At 46.9% G+C, this 23,080-nt stretch overlaps 1 protein-coding gene across 7 annotated transcripts in view; it reads right to left on the reverse strand.

The window, feature by feature from the left end:
- Positions 1-23,080, reverse strand: part of LOC136433089 (SPARC-related modular calcium-binding protein 1-like) — a 35,598-nt gene that overhangs the window by 9,850 nt on the left and 2,668 nt on the right. For 2 of the 7 annotated variants that reach the window (XM_066424897.1, XM_066424898.1), the window contains exons 2-8: positions 12,054-12,231; positions 10,566-10,817; positions 10,099-10,149; positions 9,275-9,676; positions 8,310-8,390; positions 6,605-6,691; positions 3,878-4,177 (exon numbers count right to left, since the gene is read on the reverse strand). In XM_066424897.1, coding sequence (XP_066280994.1) covers positions 3,878-4,177; positions 6,605-6,691; positions 8,310-8,390; positions 9,275-9,676; positions 10,099-10,149; positions 10,566-10,817; positions 12,054-12,231 — 1,351 coding nt within the window. Of the gene's footprint in view, positions 1-3,877; positions 4,178-6,604; positions 6,692-8,309; positions 8,391-9,274; positions 9,677-10,098; positions 10,150-10,565; positions 10,818-12,053; positions 12,232-16,001; positions 17,061-23,080 lie in introns of those variants that run through there. The other 5 variants (XM_066424900.1, XM_066424902.1, XM_066424899.1 and 2 more) reach the window with 5 other exon arrangements.

A 23,080-nucleotide genomic window follows, 5' to 3' on the forward strand; every position in this document is an offset into this window, starting at 1 on the left:
TCTGATTGATGGACATCTTCAAAGCCAAAAGTCCGTAAGCTTTGCCTATGGAGTTTTCAAGATGGCGTGACCAGTAACTTCCACACATCGCCGAACAAGATGAAAGGCTGTTCGGAACAACTGTAGCACGTTACACCGTGAATGGACAGTACATGTACGACGACATATCTCACCCTCAAACCAGGCGATGAGCGACCAAACATCAGTGCGATCATTGAATGATCATTGGCCGGTATCAATGAAAGACCATAAGACGACCTTGGGGATCATTGAAAGACCATAACACGATCTTGGGATCATTGAAAGACCATAAGATGATCTTGGGATCATTGAAAGACCATAGGATGATCTTTGGGATCAAAGAAAGACCATAGGGCTATCTCGGAGATCATTGCATCTTAGTAAACCTGTTGAGTAGATAAAGGCACTAGCTAGGAGAGCAAGGATTGACGTCTGTACTCAGTGCTTGCCTGTGAGAACTGATGTAGATGGACAGATGTCCATCCCCTTTATTACAAACCAATCAGTAACAGATGTCTGGTGTCTCTTGACCACCAGGGATAGACTGCTCGTCTTCCTGTTGTAATTACAGTAACATCTTGCACACTAAATGTCTCTACGACAATACTCCCCCGTACACTTAGAAGTGGTCCCCACTTCTTTAAAATAACTATTGATGTATGCTCTAAGTATGACAGGTAAAACAGTTGAAAACAGAGAGGGCGGACACAATAATATAAGCTGAGATGGTAAGATAAACATTGCAAGGCCATAAACAGGCGCGGGTGTGACAAATAATGGACTTCTTCCTGTCATTACAGCTAAACAATGATGATATGGTGGGAAAACAGCGGGTCACTATTTTTACATGTGTTTGCCATTGCTGCTCTAGCGACAAGCTGGTGGGAATATATTTGACAGACCACTGCATAGAAAACCGTCGGGAGCACAAACAGATGGAGAACAATTGTATTTTTACACGTTACATAGCACAGTAACATTTCCCAAGCAGGGCAGATTGATCCGAGGCCATGTAGCTACAACATGAACGTCTCAAGGCATCAAAGAATTTGTACTTCCAGCAAAAATAGGGTAGGCCCGTAGGCAATCGTTCTATCTAGTTAGGCAAGCACATACAAGTTCAACATCAACATACAAAACAAAAAGGTTTGATAAGGCGTAATCGTTACCCGTAGGCGTACGAAAATGGACCAGGTCAAGACCTAACTGTTACATACAATTCGTGTACCGTACCTTACTCAGAACCACAAGAGTTCGTAGGTCTTATCTTACGCGGCAAACGTTCAGTGGTCTTCCTGGAGCAAGGGAGAATTTCTTTAAAAGTTCGCAGTGAGGATCGCACGGGTCACGTCAGGTCGCAAAGTTCAGATGTTGTCATGAACAGCGGAGTCTTAGCGGCAAGTTTCGGTGATATGGCGTAGCGGGGTTCTCATGCCGGGGTCGGCAGTCGACGATCGGCGGCGCGAGGCTCAGCAAGGCTTCCACGGTCCGGGGTCTGTGACGGGTCGGCGAGGCTGCAGCGTGGCCGGCTGACGGTCGCAGGCAGGCAGGGTGGCCGTGGAAGGTTGCAGGCAGTTGCGGCACGGGGTGGCATCGTCGATGGCTCCTCAGTCGGGGCGGGTGGGTTGACTGCAGGGAGATGGCAGCGTGGTCTGCACACGTGGCGGCCGGCGGCTCTGGCTTTAGCGACGGCAGGCAGAGATGGCTGGGAACATGGCAGGCGTGGACGGCTGGCCAGCTGGTTTAGAGGACAGCATGCGGGCGTGTTGTACGGTCTAGCTGGGTCTGTTGGCGGTGCGAGACGGCGGTAGGCAGGCAGACTACATCTAAACGGACGGCCGGGCGAGGCGGCAGGCTGGGGTCGGCGGTCGACGTGGCACGGCTGCAGGCGTACCATCACAGCACGGGCGGTGATCGCTCGGGGAGCCGATGGTCTCATCACCGGGCGATACAGGAGGCATGGTAGCGGGCCAAGGCTTTAAGATGGCGACTTAGCGCAGGTTCGGCCGCTCGGAAGCGGCAACACACCGCTTGCCACCAGTGTTGAGTAGATAAAGGCACTAGCTAGGAGAGCAAGGATTGACGTCTGTACTCAGTGCTTGCCTGTGAGAACTGATGTAGATGGACAGATGTCCATCCCCTTTATTACAAACCAATCAGTAACAGATGTCTGGTGTCTCTTGACCACCAGGGATAGACTGCTCGTCTTCCTGTTGTAATTACAGTAACATCTTGCACACTAAATGTCTCTACGACAAACCAATAATGATAAACCAATTGAAAGACCATAGGGTGATCTTGGAGATGATTGAAATACCATAGGACGATATTGGGGAATGGGGATCATTGAAATGTCATGGACACATAATTGGAAAACCTTGGGGATTATTGAGCGCCCACTGAAGAAAACAATGATAAATTTCTCAAACTTTGGACGCCCAGCGATCTCTCCTAAACATGTAGCTAACGACTGAGGCGCCAGGAAACCGAACCGACGTGGGAAAGTCTTATCAACAGATGACTTCATAAGTAAACAACCAGACCTTGAAGTTGTTGAAAGAAGTCTCCTGTCCTTGGTCAGTTGGTGTTATATTGGTAACATGCGTAGTTCTGTGGTTAGCGACCCTGCTTCTGGACCAGAGGGTGAGGAGTTCGAATCCCGGACTCTCATGCCTTACCCTACCAGTACGTGACATGGAATTGTTACAGTGCTAGGGACTGGACATTGTAAGCTGTGGCGCATTTTTTTACTCTGAGTCTGACAATATCTCCTGGATACATCAAACCTGCCTTTCTTGTTTTGACCAACTCAATAGTAATTTTTCGATGTAAAACTGGAACTAATCGCCGGTCATTTTCCACTAGATAGCCCTATCGGCCTTGGCCGCTCTTCCTAGTGGCATTGAATGACATTGACGATGCTTTGAACCCAGCCGGACCCAGATAACGGACCATGTGAAGGGTGCACATGTTCACCCAGCGTCTCTGTTCCTGGTCTTTCAGCCAGGGCTCAGGTTTTACACCCGCTGACCTTTCCTGTCGCTGGCTGACCCCATTTACACAGTTTACAGAACTCCGTAGATTTGATCCATCCGCCCGTAAACACCCGGGCCGACAGGTTGTGGTCGCGCTCGTCTCGTCTTTGCGTAACACGGCTCCTTCGCTTGCGGATAGACTGAGAGTAGAAATCGGCAAGGTAGGGTGAGATGCCAGAGAAGTAACGCCCTCCCAGGTTGTGTATCTGTATCTATATAGCCGGTTTAACCGCCCTTCCTGGCATGCGGCGCGACAGCAGCTGGTTATATTACACTGAACTACCTGCCACACCTAACATTTGCACATCTAAGAGTCATCTACCTGTAAGTGTTGTTTCAAGCTATCTAGTGGGGGCTGTTAGATACTGGAATATGTTAGATACTGGTTAACGTCTCTGGCAACCTTGTATTTTACCGATTTCCACTAGCTCTTTAGCACCTGGAGGTGTCTGGTGGAGACTGAGATTGTCCCAAGTCACGTGACGACTTAAGGACATGTTTATTGCTCGTATGTCGCGACAGGAAAGTGCTGTACGTTGTACAGCGAACAGAACAAGGGACAGTGTGATTATAGACTAGTATCTGGGGTCTGCCTGCTAAGAAACAATGCAAACTCCAGGCTTGTGAGGGTTTGCAAAACCAGGTAAAAACGTCAGGAGTTTGCCGATCCTGGAAAACATGCAACACCTGCAGTTTACAATGTCGCTTTGGGTGCTAGAAGGGTTTTTAGAACTCGGTTAACTGATACCAGATTTATAGTCGTCAAGTTTCCGTCTAAGGGCAATCTACATGTTGTTTAGTAGGGCAATCGGACAAGATACCTTTAAACTCTCTCGGTGGTAAGGGCGTCACAGGTTTCCTCTCCACGGGCACTGGGTCGGACACGTCCGGTTTCATCATCATCACCTCGACGCCCTCGCAGTCGGGCATGCTGTGCTGGGTGGATGTCCCCGGGATGGGTCGGCCGGTGGACCGGACCACGCACCAGCAGTACCCGGTGTCCTTGTGGCACTGCTCAGACTTGTAGCTGCCGTCCGGGTTACACTCAGGGATGTACAGGCCCGGCGGACTCCGTCTCTGGTCGTCCAGGGCCTTCTGGCGGTCCAACTCACAGCCTTTCACTGGAAAAAGGAACGGAAAGGGTCATTTCAGGTCAGGGCAGTGTCAGAAGTAGAACAAGGACGTTGTACTAGACGCGTTGGGAGGAGAGACAGTGGGTACATGACAGTTGACGTCGCTGAAATATGCTGCAGGCCAGCAAATAGCGCTGTTAGTATGGAAACAGGCTTATCCCTCTCTCGGAATGTTTCCATTCTTTGCGATACCTTTTGCTTATAGTATTAAGGGGTAGAAGTAGATTTATCTCATGGATTGATCGATCGTCCTATCAATTGATTCATTCCTTCGGAACAATCTTTATGTACCAACTAGCGTCTTAGATAATTGTATACGAGTTAGATAACATCAATCAAATCTAAAATGTGACAGACGTCACCAAGACTACAGCGCCTACAGGTCCTTACTGTTGTGAAAACCATCTATCTTCACCCCGGTAAGCTCTTTCATCTTTTATCATCCGTCCGTATTTTGTCAGATACAATTTATTTTCCTTGACACGAAGACTTGGGCGGTTGCCCACATCTTCAGATATCCTTGAGACGTTCCCTTGGGCGTCTAAGACTCTGTAGGTCGGCGGCACATAAGAAGCTCCTCACCTAGTTTCCAAAACCGACCTAGCATCAACGTCGCTTTCAATGTCGATGGAATGATGATATAAAAGACACTTACATAATACCGTCCAGACCCTTAACTTGGCAGTAGACTTGTGATACTAGTAGTAGATAACATACAGTAAGTTCAACGCAAAAAGCCCTACCAGTTTTGTGATTATTCACACCATCTACCATGCATATGGCCGACCTGACTGCCTTCAGACAGTCGTGGATACGGGTATTGAAAACCGCATTGCATTTGTATCTTGCCGAGAATGGAACAACCCCGTCTACACATTGACAAACACTTACAATGTCCCACAAAGCCGAAGAACGCGGTGTTTAACTAAATTGAAAAACAAATCGCATGATTTAAGTTCCGATCAAAAAGGTGCTTGGTTTCCATTCCAATTCCGTACCCACCCTGGTACCCACCCAAAGTTGTGTTTCCAGGCTAACGGAGCCTGACTTGCTCTCCCGTGCGCGCCCAACCAAGTGTGAAATGCGATTTTGACACCGATCTGTACCGGATTATTACGGGCTGTCCGAACCAATTTCTGAGCACATCGTTTACAGAGGATGTGGTCGGGCGGGGAGACGCCAGAACCTGCGGAGCGTTCAACACGAGCGCCCGGAGCAGTGGCGACACAAATGTTACTAATAACGACTCTCTCAGTAATAACTGTTGTATCCAGCGGCGGGCGCCAGGGTTTCCGGGCAGCGGTCAGGTTGAAGTGAGAGATCTGTTTCAGATTGACCGTGGGACGCTCCAAAACTGCTGGCTGCTGCCCGCCTATCGCGAAAGGAAAAGACGAACTTAAAAGTTTTGTTACTCTGTTTTTGGAAGTATGAAATAGGCCAATTTACATCGTGCCAAAGGCGGTAGATTTGCCAATCAGATTCAAAGGTAACCACAAGTAGGTTGAATCTGTCGCTCTGGTGGGGGTCGGAGTAAGCAAACTCATGCTCAAGTCTGAAATAGGAAAACTGAAACCCAATTCTTTTCTTCATCCGTGTGGGCTGCGATGAATGTAAAGTTCAGTCATTAGTACATACAGGTAGCTGGCTTGTGAGCCTTTATAATCCACTACAAATAGCTTAATCCGACGTAATCCATGAGAAACTGTTACATACTAATACCTTCAGACCTGAGAGCCTGAGGTGACAAAGAGGGCACCAGAAGTTCGTCTTGAGTCAAACATGTGCTCTCTGTACGTGTCGGGGTTGTGTTCATGGCAGGAGGATTCAAACACCGCTCCTCCGGCAAGTACAGGCTCGCTGGTCCCTGACAATCAAGGACAGCTGAGGCGGGAACCGCGGGCTCGACAGGTCCCATACTGCGCCTCTGGAGAAACCTGTCGACTTCGGCATACCTCGGACCACATACCTTCAATTTGCGTTGCAATCATGGGGAAAATTGGCGCCCAACACTTCTAGTCTCCACCAGACTCCTCTCCGGGACGCATATACCGTACAAATTAGCCAGGATAGATTGCCTGATTTGTCAAAGGAGTTAGCCGGGTTAAGCCCATCCGTTTCGGCCAATTTGTACTTTTCATGTGGCCTTCAAAGATATGATAGGGATCTGGTGGGGACTTCCTAATTTCAGGGCGGAAAAGAGGACAAAATCTTGGGCAGTCCCTTTTATCAAAATATATATTCATATTCATCTGACGTACAGCCAGTAGGTACCCATCTGAGTAATGAGGATGTTGTGGTGATAGAAGCACCTCCTCGATCACGGGACACTAACCCATTTACGTCCTTTCCGAAAGGCGAATTTTTTATGGCTTCATATTTTTTTCATCATGTGAGAGTTAAGGATATTTTTCTCACCTAAAGCGGCCGCGGTTCTGTTGGTGACTGTTGGCTGTCGCTTGGTGATCTGTTTGTTGGAGAGGGCAGGAGCAGCGGGGTCCATCACTGAGGAGGAAGAGCAACAAGAATGAAGCGTGCTGACAAGACTAGCATTGGTATATGTGGAAACATGCCCCTGCAGGTTCATAGTGCAGTCATCAAGATTTCTCTACGTCTTACTGTTACGTACTAAAACACATGGGACAAAAGAAAACCTTAACACCAAAGTACGTCCGACTTGTCGACCATTTGTGTAAAATACTCACTCACTCACTCACTCACTCACTCACTCACTCTCTCCCATAGCTTAGTCAGCCGTGTAAAATACATGGATGTGAAAATCCGACCATGCTTAAAACACAACTGGGATATAACGGCTCTCTCAACCGTTGTTTGTGAACAAAGATGTCTTAACTTTATCATGCTCTTTAAAACAACCAACACTATGTCATAATGAGGAATACGTTTTGTATGTACAGTATTCATCATTGTGTTTTGGTGTACTAAGCTTAAGTTTGATACAGTACTGTAGTAGTGACTTTTCCCCTTCGGCTGTGGCAGAAGAGAGATTGAGTTGCAGTTGTCGACTTTATTTTTACTTGCTCACTTCCTCCTATTCCTCCGCGATAGTTTTGAGCAAAACGATCTCTATGTTGGCAGAGTTCCGAATCTTCTCTTCAACTGAACTCTAACCGAGGCGACTCTACCCGGCACAGAACGTCTGCTGTTGGCAGACTGCTGCAGCCGTCCGTCGTTCGGATGGAATTCGCAAATCAACAACGTGATTACCGGGGCTAAATGTCGACATCAACACGAGCTGAGAGGTTCTTACGGCAAAGCGAGCTACTCTGAAAGACAAGGCCTTCCCTGCCGCGTGCTCCGTACCTGCGTCTTCTCACCTGTCAGTGACTGAGCGGACGTCGTTGGTACTCAAGACATTGTTGTAACAAGCCTGCCTGCTTTCGACAAAAGATGTATCGAACAGGTTTGGCCCAAAACAAACTGTTTACCGGCCAAAAGTTACACAAACTTGCAGCCGAGAGACGCTACCGTAATGACTAACATATGATGGAGGCGGTGGCAAAACTACACTCCTACTAGTACTTTGAAGCGTGGCCAAAATACATCGCCATGTTTGATGACAAATTCTCTCATGATTACTTGTACGTATCTCTTAGGACGCAAACAAGAGACTCAGAAATCGCCTAGGCTGTGAACTTAGTATCCGTAGTCACAGTAAATCTCCTGGACCCTAACACGGTGAGTTTGGCCTGTCAGCGTCCGTGGTATGTTTGGAATTAGGGAGACCACTTTCAATGAATTCCTTAGTTAAAAGTCTATTTCCTTATCTCGGTATTTTAATGATGATTCATCTCGCGGGTCAATTGATCGGGACAGTCGCAAGCGATTCCAGACAAGATACCTGCATCCCGTGCCGAGGCTCTGATACTATCTCCCGACATGTTGGAAAATAATCCCCTCTTCTCAAACGGTTCCAAGTGTAGGTGTGCGTCTGTGTTAGCCTGGTATCCATCCGTGTTCAGTGTGCGTCCGCTTCCCAACGGTCGCTACCTCATGTTGTTGGCAGTGTAGCGACAGTTGGCATGCGGACAGAGCTGAAGAAGGCTGGGCGCCAGGCTATGTCTGTGTGGGATACACAGGGAAGTCAGGAGCGTTCCGTTACCTTGTGGTGCCGGCTGGAGGTCACGTGTGGGCGCCGTGGTGTGCTCCTCTGCGTTCAGCGTCAGGAACAAATGGAAGGGGACTACCATTACGGGTGTCATTTGTATCTACCCTGCTGACTCAACATATTTCATTTGCACATGGCCCGGCATAGAAACACAGGGAGGACGGAGGGAGATAGTGATTGTGGAAACTATAAAATCAAATCAAACTCTGTTGCTTTCTTTCTTTCCTTTTTTTTCAGAGAGAAATGGCGAAATGTCAATCTCATTTCTTTTCTATCCTTACAAACAAGTCATAAATATTCTCCATATGAGGTAGGGAGGAAGAATGATATACTGAAGAATATACTTGGCGGTTTCTAATCCGTGAACGGACTTTGTTATGAACGTCGAGAAAGCAGAGGGAGGAATTCAGACAGAGATACAAGTGGATGGGTTCAAAGGTTGAATGTCTTACTTCAACGGCATTTCTGGTGGATTTCTTTCACATTGAGCAAACACACGGTTTCTCGCACCACGCGTTTGTAATGTTGTTTTTTTTCATCATTATCGCAAATCTATGTGATTACACAACTGATCGTCCAAACGTAATCAATCCGTTAACAAAGACATGCGAACGTTTGACGCCATCCCTACATCATTACAGAACAGACAGGGGTGTTTCTTCTGGAGTGTCAGTGCCAATGTTCATAATGTAACAGTCAACTCACTACAAAATGAAAATCATTCGCACTGTCCCGAAGAAAATCACCCTGCCCAGTTCCCAAGATGAATATTAAGAAATGTGATAAAAAATAATAGAAATAAATCATAAATGTAATGAAGACAATGAAAAATCTAAAATCCCATGCACAACTAAAAGGTAGAAAATCAACAAAACGACAAAGAAATCGACAAGAAATGTGACAAATTCAAGGATGAAATGACGACAGAATTCGATAATACAACGTGAATAAATACTTACTATCAGGGACTCCTAGACAGACCGACCACTCTTTCTTGGACACCTTTTTACTCTTGTCCATGTCGCAATATTTAGTAAAGGTTCTGGCGCAAGCCCGCGGTCTCACCGCTTTCTTCACCGTTCTCCGGAGTAATTTCAGCTCCTTTCTGTCCAGCTCGCCGTCGTTGTCTGAGTCCAACTGGCTGAATTTCCAGTCCAGAACGCGGCGCTCCTTGGAGGCGGAGGAGTCCAGGGTGAGCGGGGCCTGCTGCGTGGGGAAGGGGAGGATGTCCAGTGCCGAGGCGCCGGGCAGCGGAGTGGGCAGGCGGTTATACTCCGACTCGAAATAGTCGATCAGGTTGTCGTTGAACTCCCCGCGCTCGTCCGTGCCACATCCTGAGGGAGACACAGGAACGGTTTGTTCTGTATAATGTCAGTATGGTGGAGTGAGTTTCTGGCACATATCTCATGTACATATCCAAGGTTCTGTCCAATGTTGCACAGAAATGGTGGGAAAATGAATATCACATATTAGTTGCATGCACGAAGTATATAATTACATGCGTAGTACATCATGTCACAACATACACAATCTGTACCACCATTTTATTCACTGGGTCCAATGAGCAAATGTATAATGAAATGTGTTCATCCTAGGCAGACAGGTTTACACTGTACTGTACATAAACTACATGTATATCACTAAGTCAACTATTCTGTCAAGATATCAACGATGCATTAATGAAGTATTCTATATATTATACATCACCATCGAGTTATTACCAAAATGATAATGTATCTGCATGCATGCCACAGAAAGAAGGGTATCTTCTTTTTCTTTGTACCTTTAGATCGTTTCCGTCCACCCGTTGGGCGTCTTTGTCTTCCGTCTCGACCTAGATAGAAGAGCAGAAAAGTGCCAATCAACTGTCACCGAAAATCTTGTACAGACAAAATATCAGTGACACACAGTCACGTGGAATCGCCAAAGACAGCGAGTGTGAATCAATGGCAGTAGCAGACCGTCGATCAAGAGCGTAACGCCATACCGATCTCTTTCCATACATTGCAAGTTCATATCAACGTTACAGAGAAAATGAACGTACTTGCCATTGAGCACCCTCAATGTGTCCAAATGCAAGTGTAAACAAATAAATAAAGGATACAAAATACAACAACAAAGTCATGCCCGAAGGTCAGTGACCGTAGCCTATGATGTAAGGAAGAAGACCGGAGTATGACCGCCTCCCGCGGCCGGTGAATTTGTACTCCTTCCGCCTCCTCCTAACCGTTAAGACGTACAGAACCCCACCTTGCCGCGGTTCCTTGAACTCCTCGAATGTGCCTTGTCCCATACCTGAGCACGTAGGCTTTTGGTACCGAACGGACGAATTGGGCACGGGCTTCCCCTCGCGGGTGACGCACCAGCAGTAGCCGGTGGACGTGTGGCACTGCACCTCGGCGTAGCTGCCGTCCTCGTTACACTCCGGGATGAAGATGCCGACCATGGGCCGCCGGTCCAGCTCCTGGGCGTGAGACCGCTCCCGGTGGCACCGCCCCACGTCTGGAACAATTGCAAGGGAGGGGTGAAACAAGCGACATCAGGGCCCTTAGACAGGCTTCGACCATCCCTGAACAGGGACGGGGGACGTCATAGGCTACCTGACACATTTGCTCCACTGCTTGACAACGTGTCCATAATCTTTTTCTACTTTCATGTTAGTTTAGACGTATGATCCCCCGTGTTCATAGACCACGTATCCCGAGTAATCGGGTCAATTATCATGAATAAGACAGGAGATCTGATCGAAAATCCAATGAGTCTACGACTACTAGTTCTATTTGTGTTAGAACCAGCTCAACTATTACCACAGTGTTAGTCTTATTTACCAAGCAACTTTTCGTGCAATGTTACAATGTGTGACATTATTATATGCCTGAGGCTATTGACAGGATGATCCTGTCAGCAGTAGAAAAATTTGCACAGCTGACAGGATCGTCCTGCAATTTTTCTACTGCTGACAGGATCATCCTGTCAATAGCCACTTCCTTATTGGACACAGATAGAGGTAGCTTTTTGTATCTCCCTTTCTCTATTTCTAATGGGTGCGCGCTGATTCTTATCTTACATATTGCCGCACGTTGGTCAAAGTCATTATGATACAGATAATTTTCCATGTCGTAGATCGTTTTTACGTTTTTGTAAAATCTTAGTTTTCCTTCATCTTTCAACAGGTTATGAAAGAATGTTTGAAAATACATATCTTCTAATCTTCTTCTTAACAGTGCACATGTCTGTCTAACGTCTATATTAGGGTTGTCGGTATTCCAAATGTATGAGTAATAAGCAGTGGAAAATGAAATACATTTTATATGCGAATGTCCCGAATTTGAAACCGAAAGAAACAGATTATTCACGAAAGTATCCGAAATCTCCAAAAACTTTTCTAAATTAAGAAATACACAGAAACTCATATTCCTTTTAAAATCTTCCAACCCACTCATCATTGAAAGTGTGGGACTTTTTACTTTCCACTGCTTTCAGAGAAGAAATCAAACCCCGCATTAGTACCGTAGATATAGAAACTTACTGTAGAATAGCAATATAAAATGATTTTGTATTCATGTATACCTTTGTTTTACCTTACATTTGTATTTTGACATTGTTGTCAACATGCAATTAGCCTACGGGCATGAATTTGCAATAAACTATTATTATTATCGCCACTCCAGGGAAGCAAAATGGCGATTTCAAGTTTTCCCGTCGTGCATCGTAAATTTCCCGTGGGAATGTGGGTACCTTTGCACTTCCCCCTGTGCTGCGCCTCGATGCTCCTCCCAGTCTGACATCTCGCCCGCTGCATCTCACAGCGAGAGTTGTACGTCCTGCCGTCAGTGCCGCAAACCGTTCTCTTCATCTCCAGCGTACAGTCGTAATCGCACTCCTGACGCTCATCCGAGTCTCCGATCAGTAGATGCTGCGCAGGGAAGGAAAATAAGAATAAATGGACAAATACAGAACTGATCATATGAATATTATGATATATGAATATGATGAATAATGCAGTAGAGGTCAGTCATTCATTGCGAATGTGTCTGTACCGTCCAAGTAACGTGAAAAGCAACAGCCCCTTTCACATGAGTCGCACATCAGGTCAACCACAGAAAACTGAAGTACGCCTGAAAGGGAAACGTTCGCATGATGTATACACAGACACTTCTTATTTCCAAACCCCCTATCTCAAAGAAAGGGCAGTCAGTTCTGTGGTATCCAATCTAAAACACCTTACGTCCGATAAGCCGATTATCTTACGTTACATGTAAAAGTTCTGTCCCGTTCGTCGTACGTTTTCTGACAATGATCTACGACGAATTTTTCTGTCACAAGACAGGTGAGAAATGAATTTTGTACGACTTGTCCACGACAGACTTTCCCAAGAATGTCTTCTCGTACGACATCCATGTGACAAGGACCTGAGACCCCAGCCGTCAGCCCAGCTGGGAACACTACCCCCGTGAGTGACGTCCCCCTGACGTGTGCACGCCAGGACGTCATCTCTACCTGACACGTCCAAACACTCCCGTTATCAACCCTCTTGACTTGTGTTCACTCGGAGGATCAGTCTGCTTGACTTATTTCACCCGTACTTCCCGCGGGACGGAGCGGCGAGTGAGTCTAAAATAAACCCCGGGTAAGCTCAGTCAGCCCACGGTCAACAAGGAGTTTGTCTGAAGCAAAGTTTGACAAGCAGTTGGGCCTCTAATAGATACCAATATTCTGACTATCTATATATTTGTCATGATATAACAAATGATATGATGAGTATCCGAATGACATGTACACCTTTACCGTATATTCACTTGGAACAAATTAGAATAAATGGGGATTCCTATTACGAAAGGTAAATAACGTCGAAATTCAGAGACTGACTTTCAAAATTTAAAGGGGCCATGTCATTTTTTAATCCATAATTCATTCACCATGCATTTCGAAATGAGTTTGTAGACTTGACTTGAATCGGTACTAATGCAAGGTTATCTTTAAGAATATTAGAAACAATGACATTGGCAATTTATGTGTTAAAGATGGATACACATTCAGAGATATGTGTTGCGCGAGAAACGATGGCACCGTCATCTTATACGGTCCTTTCTAGTTTCTCTATACAAGAGGATATTGCTCTTCACAATGGGTTTGCAAACTTATACAATATTCAGGTCCTAGCGTGTCCACAGCTGAGAAAATTAGGAAGTGTTTTGATCCCCTTGTAATGTTAACCTCCACTACCTCCTAATGCCGTGGAATAGGGGCTTGTGAGTAGGATTAATCCGATTACAGACAAACACATCGCCAAAGCCTCTTCTCGCTGCGGTGTGGCTGTCTCACGAATATGCATTGAATCTGATGCCCTGGACAAATAGGAAACTCTTTTTGATGTGCTTTCTATTCGTTTGGATGAAGAGGTCGGTCGGGTAGATGGAAGGCATGAGGACGGACGCCGACAGAGGAGCCGCCGGACTGAGAGGCAGGACTCAAGAGCGAGGTTCCGTTCTCCAGGCAGAAATCGAACCTCGCTTCCAGAGACGTGTTTATTTTACGTGAAAAGTGAACCCTCTCGGAGCGGGAGCTTATCTGTCTCATCAGCCCTGTGCTAACAGGTTTGTCAGCGATCGCTCGTCGCCTATGGAGGGGCAGGCCTTCCGTTCGACCACTCCAGCTCAAAGTACGCCAATGTGCGAGGCGAGCGCACACCACAAAGATGTGTATTGACTCTAGTTTATACTGACAATAGATACAGTTTCTCTTTCACATTTAGTAAATAGTGCCCTTTTGAATCCTTGGCTCTGAAAGGACCACGCACTTACCGTACATTGCTACGTGCTTGTGTTTCTTACACGCACACACAAAGGACTCTTGTAAGCACCCTCGGCCACTCAATTATAGCAGATAAAAGATTACCAATACACACTTCTCTGTTCGTTATCTCCGGAGATACACATAGAAACACAACAATTCAGGATCAGTGTGTATTGAAATATTTACATGAGTACTGTTTTGTTCACGAACTGTCGTCTCTTTTTTGGCCGAGGCACAGGCGCAATGTGCAAGGCGCACGCAAGGACTGAGCACACCAACATGGAAATCAGAGCCGCGATAATTTTGACATTGATAAGTCGGAAATGAGGAATAGTGAGGACACACGTGTAGGCCGGGTCCAGGTGGTGCTGCCTGATCCGCCCGAGCCGCATGGCACTGTTTGTATGGTTTATCTAACCAAACAGACACCACCTGAACTCACACTGCTGGGGGCAGCGGATCCTGTACCTGAGCGGCGGACTCGCTTTCACCACCCCGGCTTAGCTTTCCCAACAAGGCTTCATCCGAGTATCAAGCCGAAGGTTGCTGAATAGGATCGGGTATCTTACCGCTGTTGGGGAGGTTAAAAAGGCAAGTCCTTCCACCGTTTGACGGGGTATGGGTGGCTACGGACGAGAAAAATAAACCAACACTGCGGTTCTCGGTGAGATAAGACCGTCGGATTTGTATGCTAGACCACGTCCCGTTCCATAATTGATGTACCTTGTAGCAGACCCCTGCACTCCTGACAAAACCTAGCTGTCGTCTGAACACTGGAACCGAAGCCAGCGCACGGTTCGCAAGTCCTTGCGGTCACCCCGATAAATAATTCATGTCAGCTCGGGAGCACATCTGAAAAGCTGGGGAGCCGTGATTGATTGAGCCCAATTCTTGCTATTGTTTTGTGTGTTCCGTTGCGGAGAAGAGCCGCAGTACTCTTCCCACAACGACAGGACCGACCGTATACACACCCTGCACTGATCTAAAGAACTGGACTTGTGACTCCTTGCATTACCCTTTCCGGGCCAATGAACTAAATACTCTCCAGACCCCCATCCCAGCCGAGATGCGGGTAGCAGAACAATTATGTCCACAGCACCAGTAATGCTGTATAAAACACCCCTGCCTGTCAAGATGTAGATGTCTTAGAGGGATAATGTCATGGCTATGCTCCTTCCATACATATTAACACAATTACGTTACCTAAATACCATTAGTCGATATAACTACATAGAGACCCCCTATACGGGATACAATTCATGGGACTGTGGGAAAACAAGGCGAGAAATGTGGTCCATTCTGTGGCAGTGCGTCTGGGAACGTCCGACACAAGATCTTGTCGACCCGAAAAGCGGGACCTTGGCGAAGGGCGACTGGAGCCGCTGAGAGACCTTAGAATAAACTCTGCGTTCGCGTATCAGCCGCTGTGGGTAAACATCGGAGGGACGGGACAAATAAACGGTATCGCAGCCGATTTGAGCCGTGCTGTTGGCGGCCGATATCGCCGTGTGAAAATGGCCGATACGAGGTGCGAAAATCATCATCGATCGGTTCCGATCGTTGGGCCCGATAAGGCGGATCATGATAAAACTCCTCCCGTCCGGGGGCTGCCGTGTTCGCGCACAACTCGGCAGCCTGCCCCGTGTGCTTCGCCTGTTTACTGGTAAATATTTTCCTTCTGGGATCTCGTGCACATATTTCAATTCGCAGATGAGGCACAGTTAAAGAGACCGGGTTTTTGATAACGGCTACTACAAGAACACATGGCCCCGGTCTGCGGTAGGGGGCCGGCAGGTAGGGAGGACAGCATGGACGGATTTTTCTACACCTAGCCCTCAAGCAAATAACAATCACTACCAGGATCAGATAGTACGTGTGCCACACACTCACCCGTATGCTGGTTCTGTCTCTCTGCGACACGACTACCTCCAGGAGACAGAAGAGCAGTAGCGCCCGCGCTAACAGCCCCATCCTCGTCCCTGGCAAGCTCTCTACTATTGCACTCGGCCGACGTCACAAGCACTCCCTCGTAAACCTGCCCAGCACCGACTCGGCTGGCTGGAAACCCTCTCGCGACGACAGATTCCACAGTTTTTCACCACCACTGGGCAGAGAACGGCCGCTCCAGTCTTCTGTTGTCGCCCTGACGCTGTCGGTATCGAACCCGAAGCAGATGGGCACCCGAGACTAAATGCCTTTGTGCGGCAGGAGCCCGGGGTTGTGATTGGCCGAACCACAGCCCTAATACACATGCAGATTCATGTTCTCAATCGTCCGCGTTTACCGGACTACAGAAGAGAAAAGGCGGCACTCTGAATAGGCGTGAAGAGGGATCAACAAGACAACACGGTCATTATCACCACAAATTAATTGACTGTCCGAGGGATTTTCCGTGTCCTGCGGCAAAAAGTGACAATCCGCCTTCTGTCATTTAAATGCTAACTCAGCCGGAACGTCTGTGAAGCCTTGGCTGTTGGCGGACTGTTCTGGCCACTTGAGTGTCCCCTAACTCCACTGTGCCTTCTCTTGCGCTACAGTCACCCTCTCAACGACACTTGAGGCCGACTGCATATTCCTAGCTAGAGAAGACAGTAAGTAAACAGTTCGGATATCTCCTAAGCCGGAGAAGAAATTGGAACCTAATGGGCCACTGATTCCCTCGCAGCGCTGCCGACCGCGCGTCCGGGCGACGGGAAGTTAAACGTTTTGTTCCGAGCTCGCTGTGGAATTCTAAGTCACGTTTACATAAAGAGGGGGCGATCAAGTGGAAATAGGTCAAGACTAAAGAGTCTCAAGCACCGCGGGATCTTTCAGCGGGCGTTTGCCAGCCCACTTTTGTCTTGAGAGGAAATACTTGGGATTGACCTCTGAGTGGCGCATTAAGGTGACGTCACGACCAGGCCGTGTGAACCGGTGTGCTGACAGAACCCACCCGGTTACCGCAGCGCGACTTCGGACTGTTTAGGGTACCTTCACAAGCGCCGTGTGAACTTCAGACTCTGTAGGCCATGGGCGAGCACTGCCGTCCGTTGTGTGGGCGGGTTAAGTAGCTTAATGTAATATTAATTGTCGTGTATTGGTTTAAACAAGGTGTGGGTCAGATCGGAACTTGCGCCACCCAGTCATTAGACTTAAATAGCAACATGCTGGTATAATGCCGTAGTATGTATGTATGTATGTCTGTGGTACAGCCAAGTTTTGATAAAAACTACATTGGATGCAATCTTCAAGTGATTTGGACTGGTTTTCCTACGTCTTTCAGGTGGTTATTGTTCTCTCCGGTTACAAACATAGAGAATAAAGTAAAAGGATTGAAAAAAAGATCGAACACCGCCTATCTGCTTGGAGTTTTACTTTGACCTGTCTTTTTTACGCTGCTATTGACAACATTGCAGGTGTTTATTGTCTGAAAAGCACCTGTATGCCGGTGTGTTGAATCATGCGTGTCTATCCCGGAAACTGCCGGAAATACCTTGGTCATTCTCTACCTTCAAGTGTTTGATTTTGTACAATCGCCCTTGAATTTGCTTTGTCCGCGGTCTGCACACTGTCGGTTTTTCCGGCCACACAAGTCGCTTTTACTCTCATTTTGGGCGTCAGTGCAAATCTTTAAAAAAAAACGCGACGAAGGGAGCGTCTGCGTAGAGAGATGGTTGAGACAAAATGTGCTCTTCTTCTCTGGTTTGTTTGTTGTACAGAGTTTCTGGCTGAACACCGTGACATGATCTATGACAAGTGTGATCTTACCCCCACATGTGCGATCTTAGAGTAGAAGTAGAAATTCACATTATCGCAAGTGCGGAATGTGACCTGACGCGAACTTCGAGATTTCCGTGCGTTGGCGTAACGGTTGTTGTGGTGCTCAATTTTGTACAGTTATCGTTTTATTCTAAGGCTACAATACTAGTTCGTCTAGCTGAGGCAGGATTTTTTTCTTCATTTTCGTCCTTTGCGCACCCTTTCCTGCCCTTTCTGGTACATCCTTTCTACATTCACACAACAATAAACTTGAGACATACCAAAATGGCGCGACATTTTTTTCCTGTAAAGATGTATAAACAATATACATATCAATTTCTCTGGGATTACTGTGGGAAAATTCCGTTCGTCCCACGTCAGACCCAGTCCTAAACAAACCCAGACTCGGGGAACTTGAGGTGTCACGCAAGACGTACTGACTGTTAGAACGTGCGCCATCTTGTAATTCGGAAGGGAAACATATTGACCTTGACACATTTCCAGTCCAGTCAGATTTTATTTGTAGCAGACATGTGTACAGGAACAACGTCGTCTTGTAAACTATTCGATCGAATTATCCGAATCGATCCGAAAACTAATGACCAAAGAACTATAAGCAGTCAGTTCTCCATATAGTTACTTACTTGCCATTCAATAAAGCAGATTTGGGGCATATACTAGTATATGTTTCAAGACAGAACAGCAACTCGTCGCGATCTTAGTACAATCATCAATGAAGTTTGGTAGAGGGCAGGGTGGGTGTCAACACAAGACGTTTCAGGTATGAATATCAAAATTGCGAATCTGACCATATTACTCCACACAATTCAGCAGGGGTCGTTGTTGTTCACCGGAAGGTTAATGTAGCCCTTATTTTGACCAATCTATTTATTCAGTCCCGAGAAAGGTATGTTGAAGACGACTATGAATTACCGCTCGACCGGCAGCGCCACCAGGCAGACAGTTCGTAAAGTTCTTCGCCCGTCTCCAGACGAACTAGATGATCTCCAAGCAGATGTTGGGAGGGGAGATCATGACGTTTTCAGACTGCCCGGGGTTTCTGACAGATTACGCCTAATACGGGAAACGCCTAACAGACACCAGAAAAGAAAGAACAACAAATGAATAATTTCCTATATTTGTCAGTTGTCATCTCCTTCTATCGCGCTCACCGCGGCTTCGTTTTCCCCGGTGCTTACCCCTGCATCTTGGCCGAGAGCCCAGTCCGACATTCGTCATCACAGCCTCTCGGCGCCCGTGGGTCCCGCCGAGCGAACATAAACATCAAGTTCAAAGTCATGTCTGATTTGTGACAGTGACAATTACGACTCAGCCGGTACCACACCCCTGGCGCCTCCACTGACACGTGTGATCTAACCTCCATGATCTTACTTCACGGCACGGAAAACGCGTGCGAGTCTGTCTCTCCCAACACATTACACACCTACAGGATTGCAATTATATTAGTTTACTTTATGTATGTCTCCTACAAGGTACAGTTGTACTAGTACACACGGAAATTTTGGATTGTTGATGCGTCTTTGCCACCAAGTATAAACTAGCCGAGATGGTATCCAGACTAGTAGTGCTGGTATTTCATTAATGCGTATATAGTTGTAAGTGCGCGTGACTGCCTTGCTTTGTTGCAACAACAACGTCTGTACTTGGTACATCGTGGAAGGAGCTATCGACGTATCCCTCGTCGCTTCGTCCTTTGTGAGAAGAGTTCTTTTTAACATACTACCTTCATCGAGGTGTGATGAAGTCGGTGAGGATATTGGCTGCGTTATAAGGTCTTGCAAACTACGTCCCGTCGCGTCTTCACCTGCAAGTTACCATCGCGAACAACCAGAAGAGATTCCCTGTGTTTTCCGAGGTGGCTCCAGGTGCCAAAATAAACCCGCGCCGACCTGTATCGTCTTCCAAACACCACCGCAGCGGCTTGCCAAAAGGTGTCACCTGTCCCGCTCAGGTGTCATGGTCACCTTAAAATAAGTCCTTCCCACGACCTTTCCTTTTATAGGTGTGCACCGTTCTAGTATGGCTCACCACCAGGTATGTCGGAGTGGGGTCTTGCCCTGCAGAAGAAAGTCATCTCTGTCCACATCCTTTACTTGCTTACAGAGAAAACACCGGGGTTCAGTAGGCACTGTTTGTATTGATAACGCAGTCGGACACACGTGCTTTATTCTCCCTCCGGTCATTTGCAACTGCTGCTTACCTGTCTGACTTTCTTTCTTGAGACGTTAGACAATTTTGGAAGCAACCTTCTCACAATAAGGTCCCTCTTTATTCTAAGAAGGAAGCGGAATCCTTGGATCTAACAATAGCACCAAGTTTGTTAGAAACAGCAAAGTTTTCGTTGTAAAGTCCATAACGCCAAGTTCTGCATTTTGAACGTTCTTCGGCGAGAGGTGTCACTCTGAATGCTCACAATTTAGGTCACAGTATACTTACATGTAGTTCTGTAGGTCGCATAGCCAAACCAAGGGTTTAAGTGGCGCGTCCTGACTGCTGTGGTGTCTAACGGGACGCCTCGCTGTCTGAGAGGACCAGAACGCCAGCCTTGTCTGACCTACACCACGTCCATACAGCGCCACCGAACAGTTTAAGGTCTGTTTAAGAACTGAACGCGCCTTGTTGGTGGCCGGCGTCACGCGGACGCCCTTGTTTTGCTACTTCCTTTTGCTTTTTCCTTCGTTCACAGAGGAACAGTGTGATTGCGATACTAGTAGTCCTGCAAGAGTTGAAGGATTGAGAGCAAAGTTGTCCGTTTTCCTTGTTATTGGGTGTTCATGTCAGTGTGTGATCATGAGTCGCTGAGTTGCACTCACTTGTGACGGTTGTCCTGGGCCTGATCGTGAGCGCGTGCGTGTCTCTCCTGACAGTCAACGGCAAGACTTTAACGAGCAGGTAATTGTGAAAAGCCTGCCCGGCTACCTTCACTTCCATCCAACAGGTGTCCCCTGTAGGCAGGCTGTTATTGTTTACACCAGGTCGTAGGGAAGCACCCGGCTAAGAAGCACTCACGACAGGGCTGTCGCCGGCGCAGGGCAGAGGAGCTGGCAAGTGGGGCTTGTTTAGGTGAACTGCGCCTCTGGTGAAAGATAGCTTTTCAAACGGTCCCAACATGTTGGCACCGAGTGGAAAGATCGGAATGTATTTTAAAATAAGCTTAAAAATCAAGGAGCTTTGTCGTTTCAGCTATCATTATGTACGTGATGTCTTTATTCTCGTTTTGTACGCCTTTCCGGTGGGGCATTTTTAAATGCACCCTCCCCATACATGCGAAACTTCGTTCCACTTGATATACTTACAAGACGAACCGAAAAAAAACACAGATCAGGTCGAGATCACACATCCGCTTCGAGATCAGTTCCCGTGCTGGAGTGCAGGTCTTGTACAAGCTAGCAACATCAATCACCAAGTAGATGTTAGGAGGGAAGTCGGTAATATTTTTCCCTGCTCCGTCTGTATCTGACAATCACAAAAGCTGGTCAGTCGGAAGATGTTACGATCTTCCCTCCAAACATCTGACTCAGAGACTAGGCAGGACAGGTGCCTCTCCGCCCCCAGCGGGAGGGGGCGGGCAGCGGCGCCGGTGGCGAGTGTGACCTCCACCGCCAGGGCACGCCCCCACGACTCGTATCGTGGTTTGATTACAGTTCACGGTGAAGATATTTTTGAAGAGGACGTCGCCCGGACAGTGTACCTCTGAGTCACTTTCCAGAGCGACTGCGCTTTATGAAGGTTATCTCTTGTCAGAAATATTGGAGTCAGCTTTGGCGACGTTTGGTAACAGGTCTCTTCCAGAGTGAGACATACAAGGGGCTGGTCTGAGTTAAAAGAACCGAGATAAGAGTGGAGTTCACGGTCAATTAAGTGTCGTTAACAGATCGGAAGGACAAGGCAGAGGGAACTGTCGGCAGATTTATCATCGTAGATAATCCAGGTCGTATGTTTTGCATTCTTTCTCCGTGAAAAAGGACTAAGCGGACTTAATCTCGAGGCAAATTAGCTGTCAGAGAATCGATCTCTCAGATATGCTGTCACGTTTGAAAGTTTGGCCAGCTTTAAGGGCATTTTGAGGGAGATGGACTTTGAATAAAGATGCATTTACCACCACTGAATCAGGCTATCAAAAAACGAAGACAACATTTCATTGGCCGCCGCTGGCGAAGAAATAACCAGATTGTACCTTAACTGATACTGTGGGAAGTTTAAGTCTGACAAGTCTGTTTTCAAATTCCCAATGCCAGTCTTTGTATATATAACTTAGTTTGTATACTGGGTATTGTGACCAACTGCAGCAAAAAAAGTGATTGAGAACATCATGATAGGAAAAACGTCTAGCCGTGAATATAAGGTTTTTGTTTGAGGCTACAGAGCAAGAGCTTGGAGGTTGGGTGGCCTTTCGGTAAAGTCAATAAATCATAGCAGATCATTTGACCCAAAGGAGTGGAAATAGCAAATTAGGCTACTTAGTGTTGGGGCGCGGAACTAAGCAACAAAACTGGTATTGACATTTTCCCCCTTAACAAAGTCAGTGCAACAGAATTAGATTTGCCGTTTGACCACCCAGACACAGTAGCAGTACTGTAAGTAGAAATCTGGCTTAGTATATAGCACACTTATTATGGCCAACGTTCTCTGTCTGTCGTGGAACAGCCCCTTCTTGTTTTCTACTAATTTTACATGAATGGACTGGTCTACATATGGGTGGGGTATAAAAGAAGCTTTTAAGACGGCAGCAACGATTAGTTGTCCTCCTAAAAGATTCCTAGTACGGAAACGGTAAGGTGCCTCATCAAGGTTCCTTGTATGTGAGGCTGTTTCAGCGTGAGCCTTAAGTTAAGTTAAAACTCGGTCCTGTAGGTGCACACATACATCCCCCTGTAGCCATAAGTGGAACGGAGCTGAATAATGATGTAGAATAAAGAAAAGTTCCCAAGTACCAACATCGCAAACAATTGTAACGTCTTGTAGCGAAGCATTTGAAAACTTCCTGATGAACCTAAACAGAAGCAGTGAATGTTGAGTTCAGAGTACTGTAGCTCGACCTGCGCAAATCCCTTCCATTCTACCGGAACGAACTTCTCCGTCCTTAGGGTGGATTCGTGCCATTCACTTACACCCAAAGCCGACTGAGTGGGCTTAATCTCTTCCTTATTATTAGTTCTAAAAGGGTAATCGCTCAAAAGCTCTCCAAAGTGTCCCAGAGTGATCTTTTC

The sequence above is a fragment of the Branchiostoma lanceolatum genome, chromosome 4 (genome assembly GCF_035083965.1).
Source record: "Branchiostoma lanceolatum isolate klBraLanc5 chromosome 4, klBraLanc5.hap2, whole genome shotgun sequence".
NCBI lineage: Eukaryota > Metazoa > Chordata > Leptocardii > Amphioxiformes > Branchiostomatidae > Branchiostoma > Branchiostoma lanceolatum.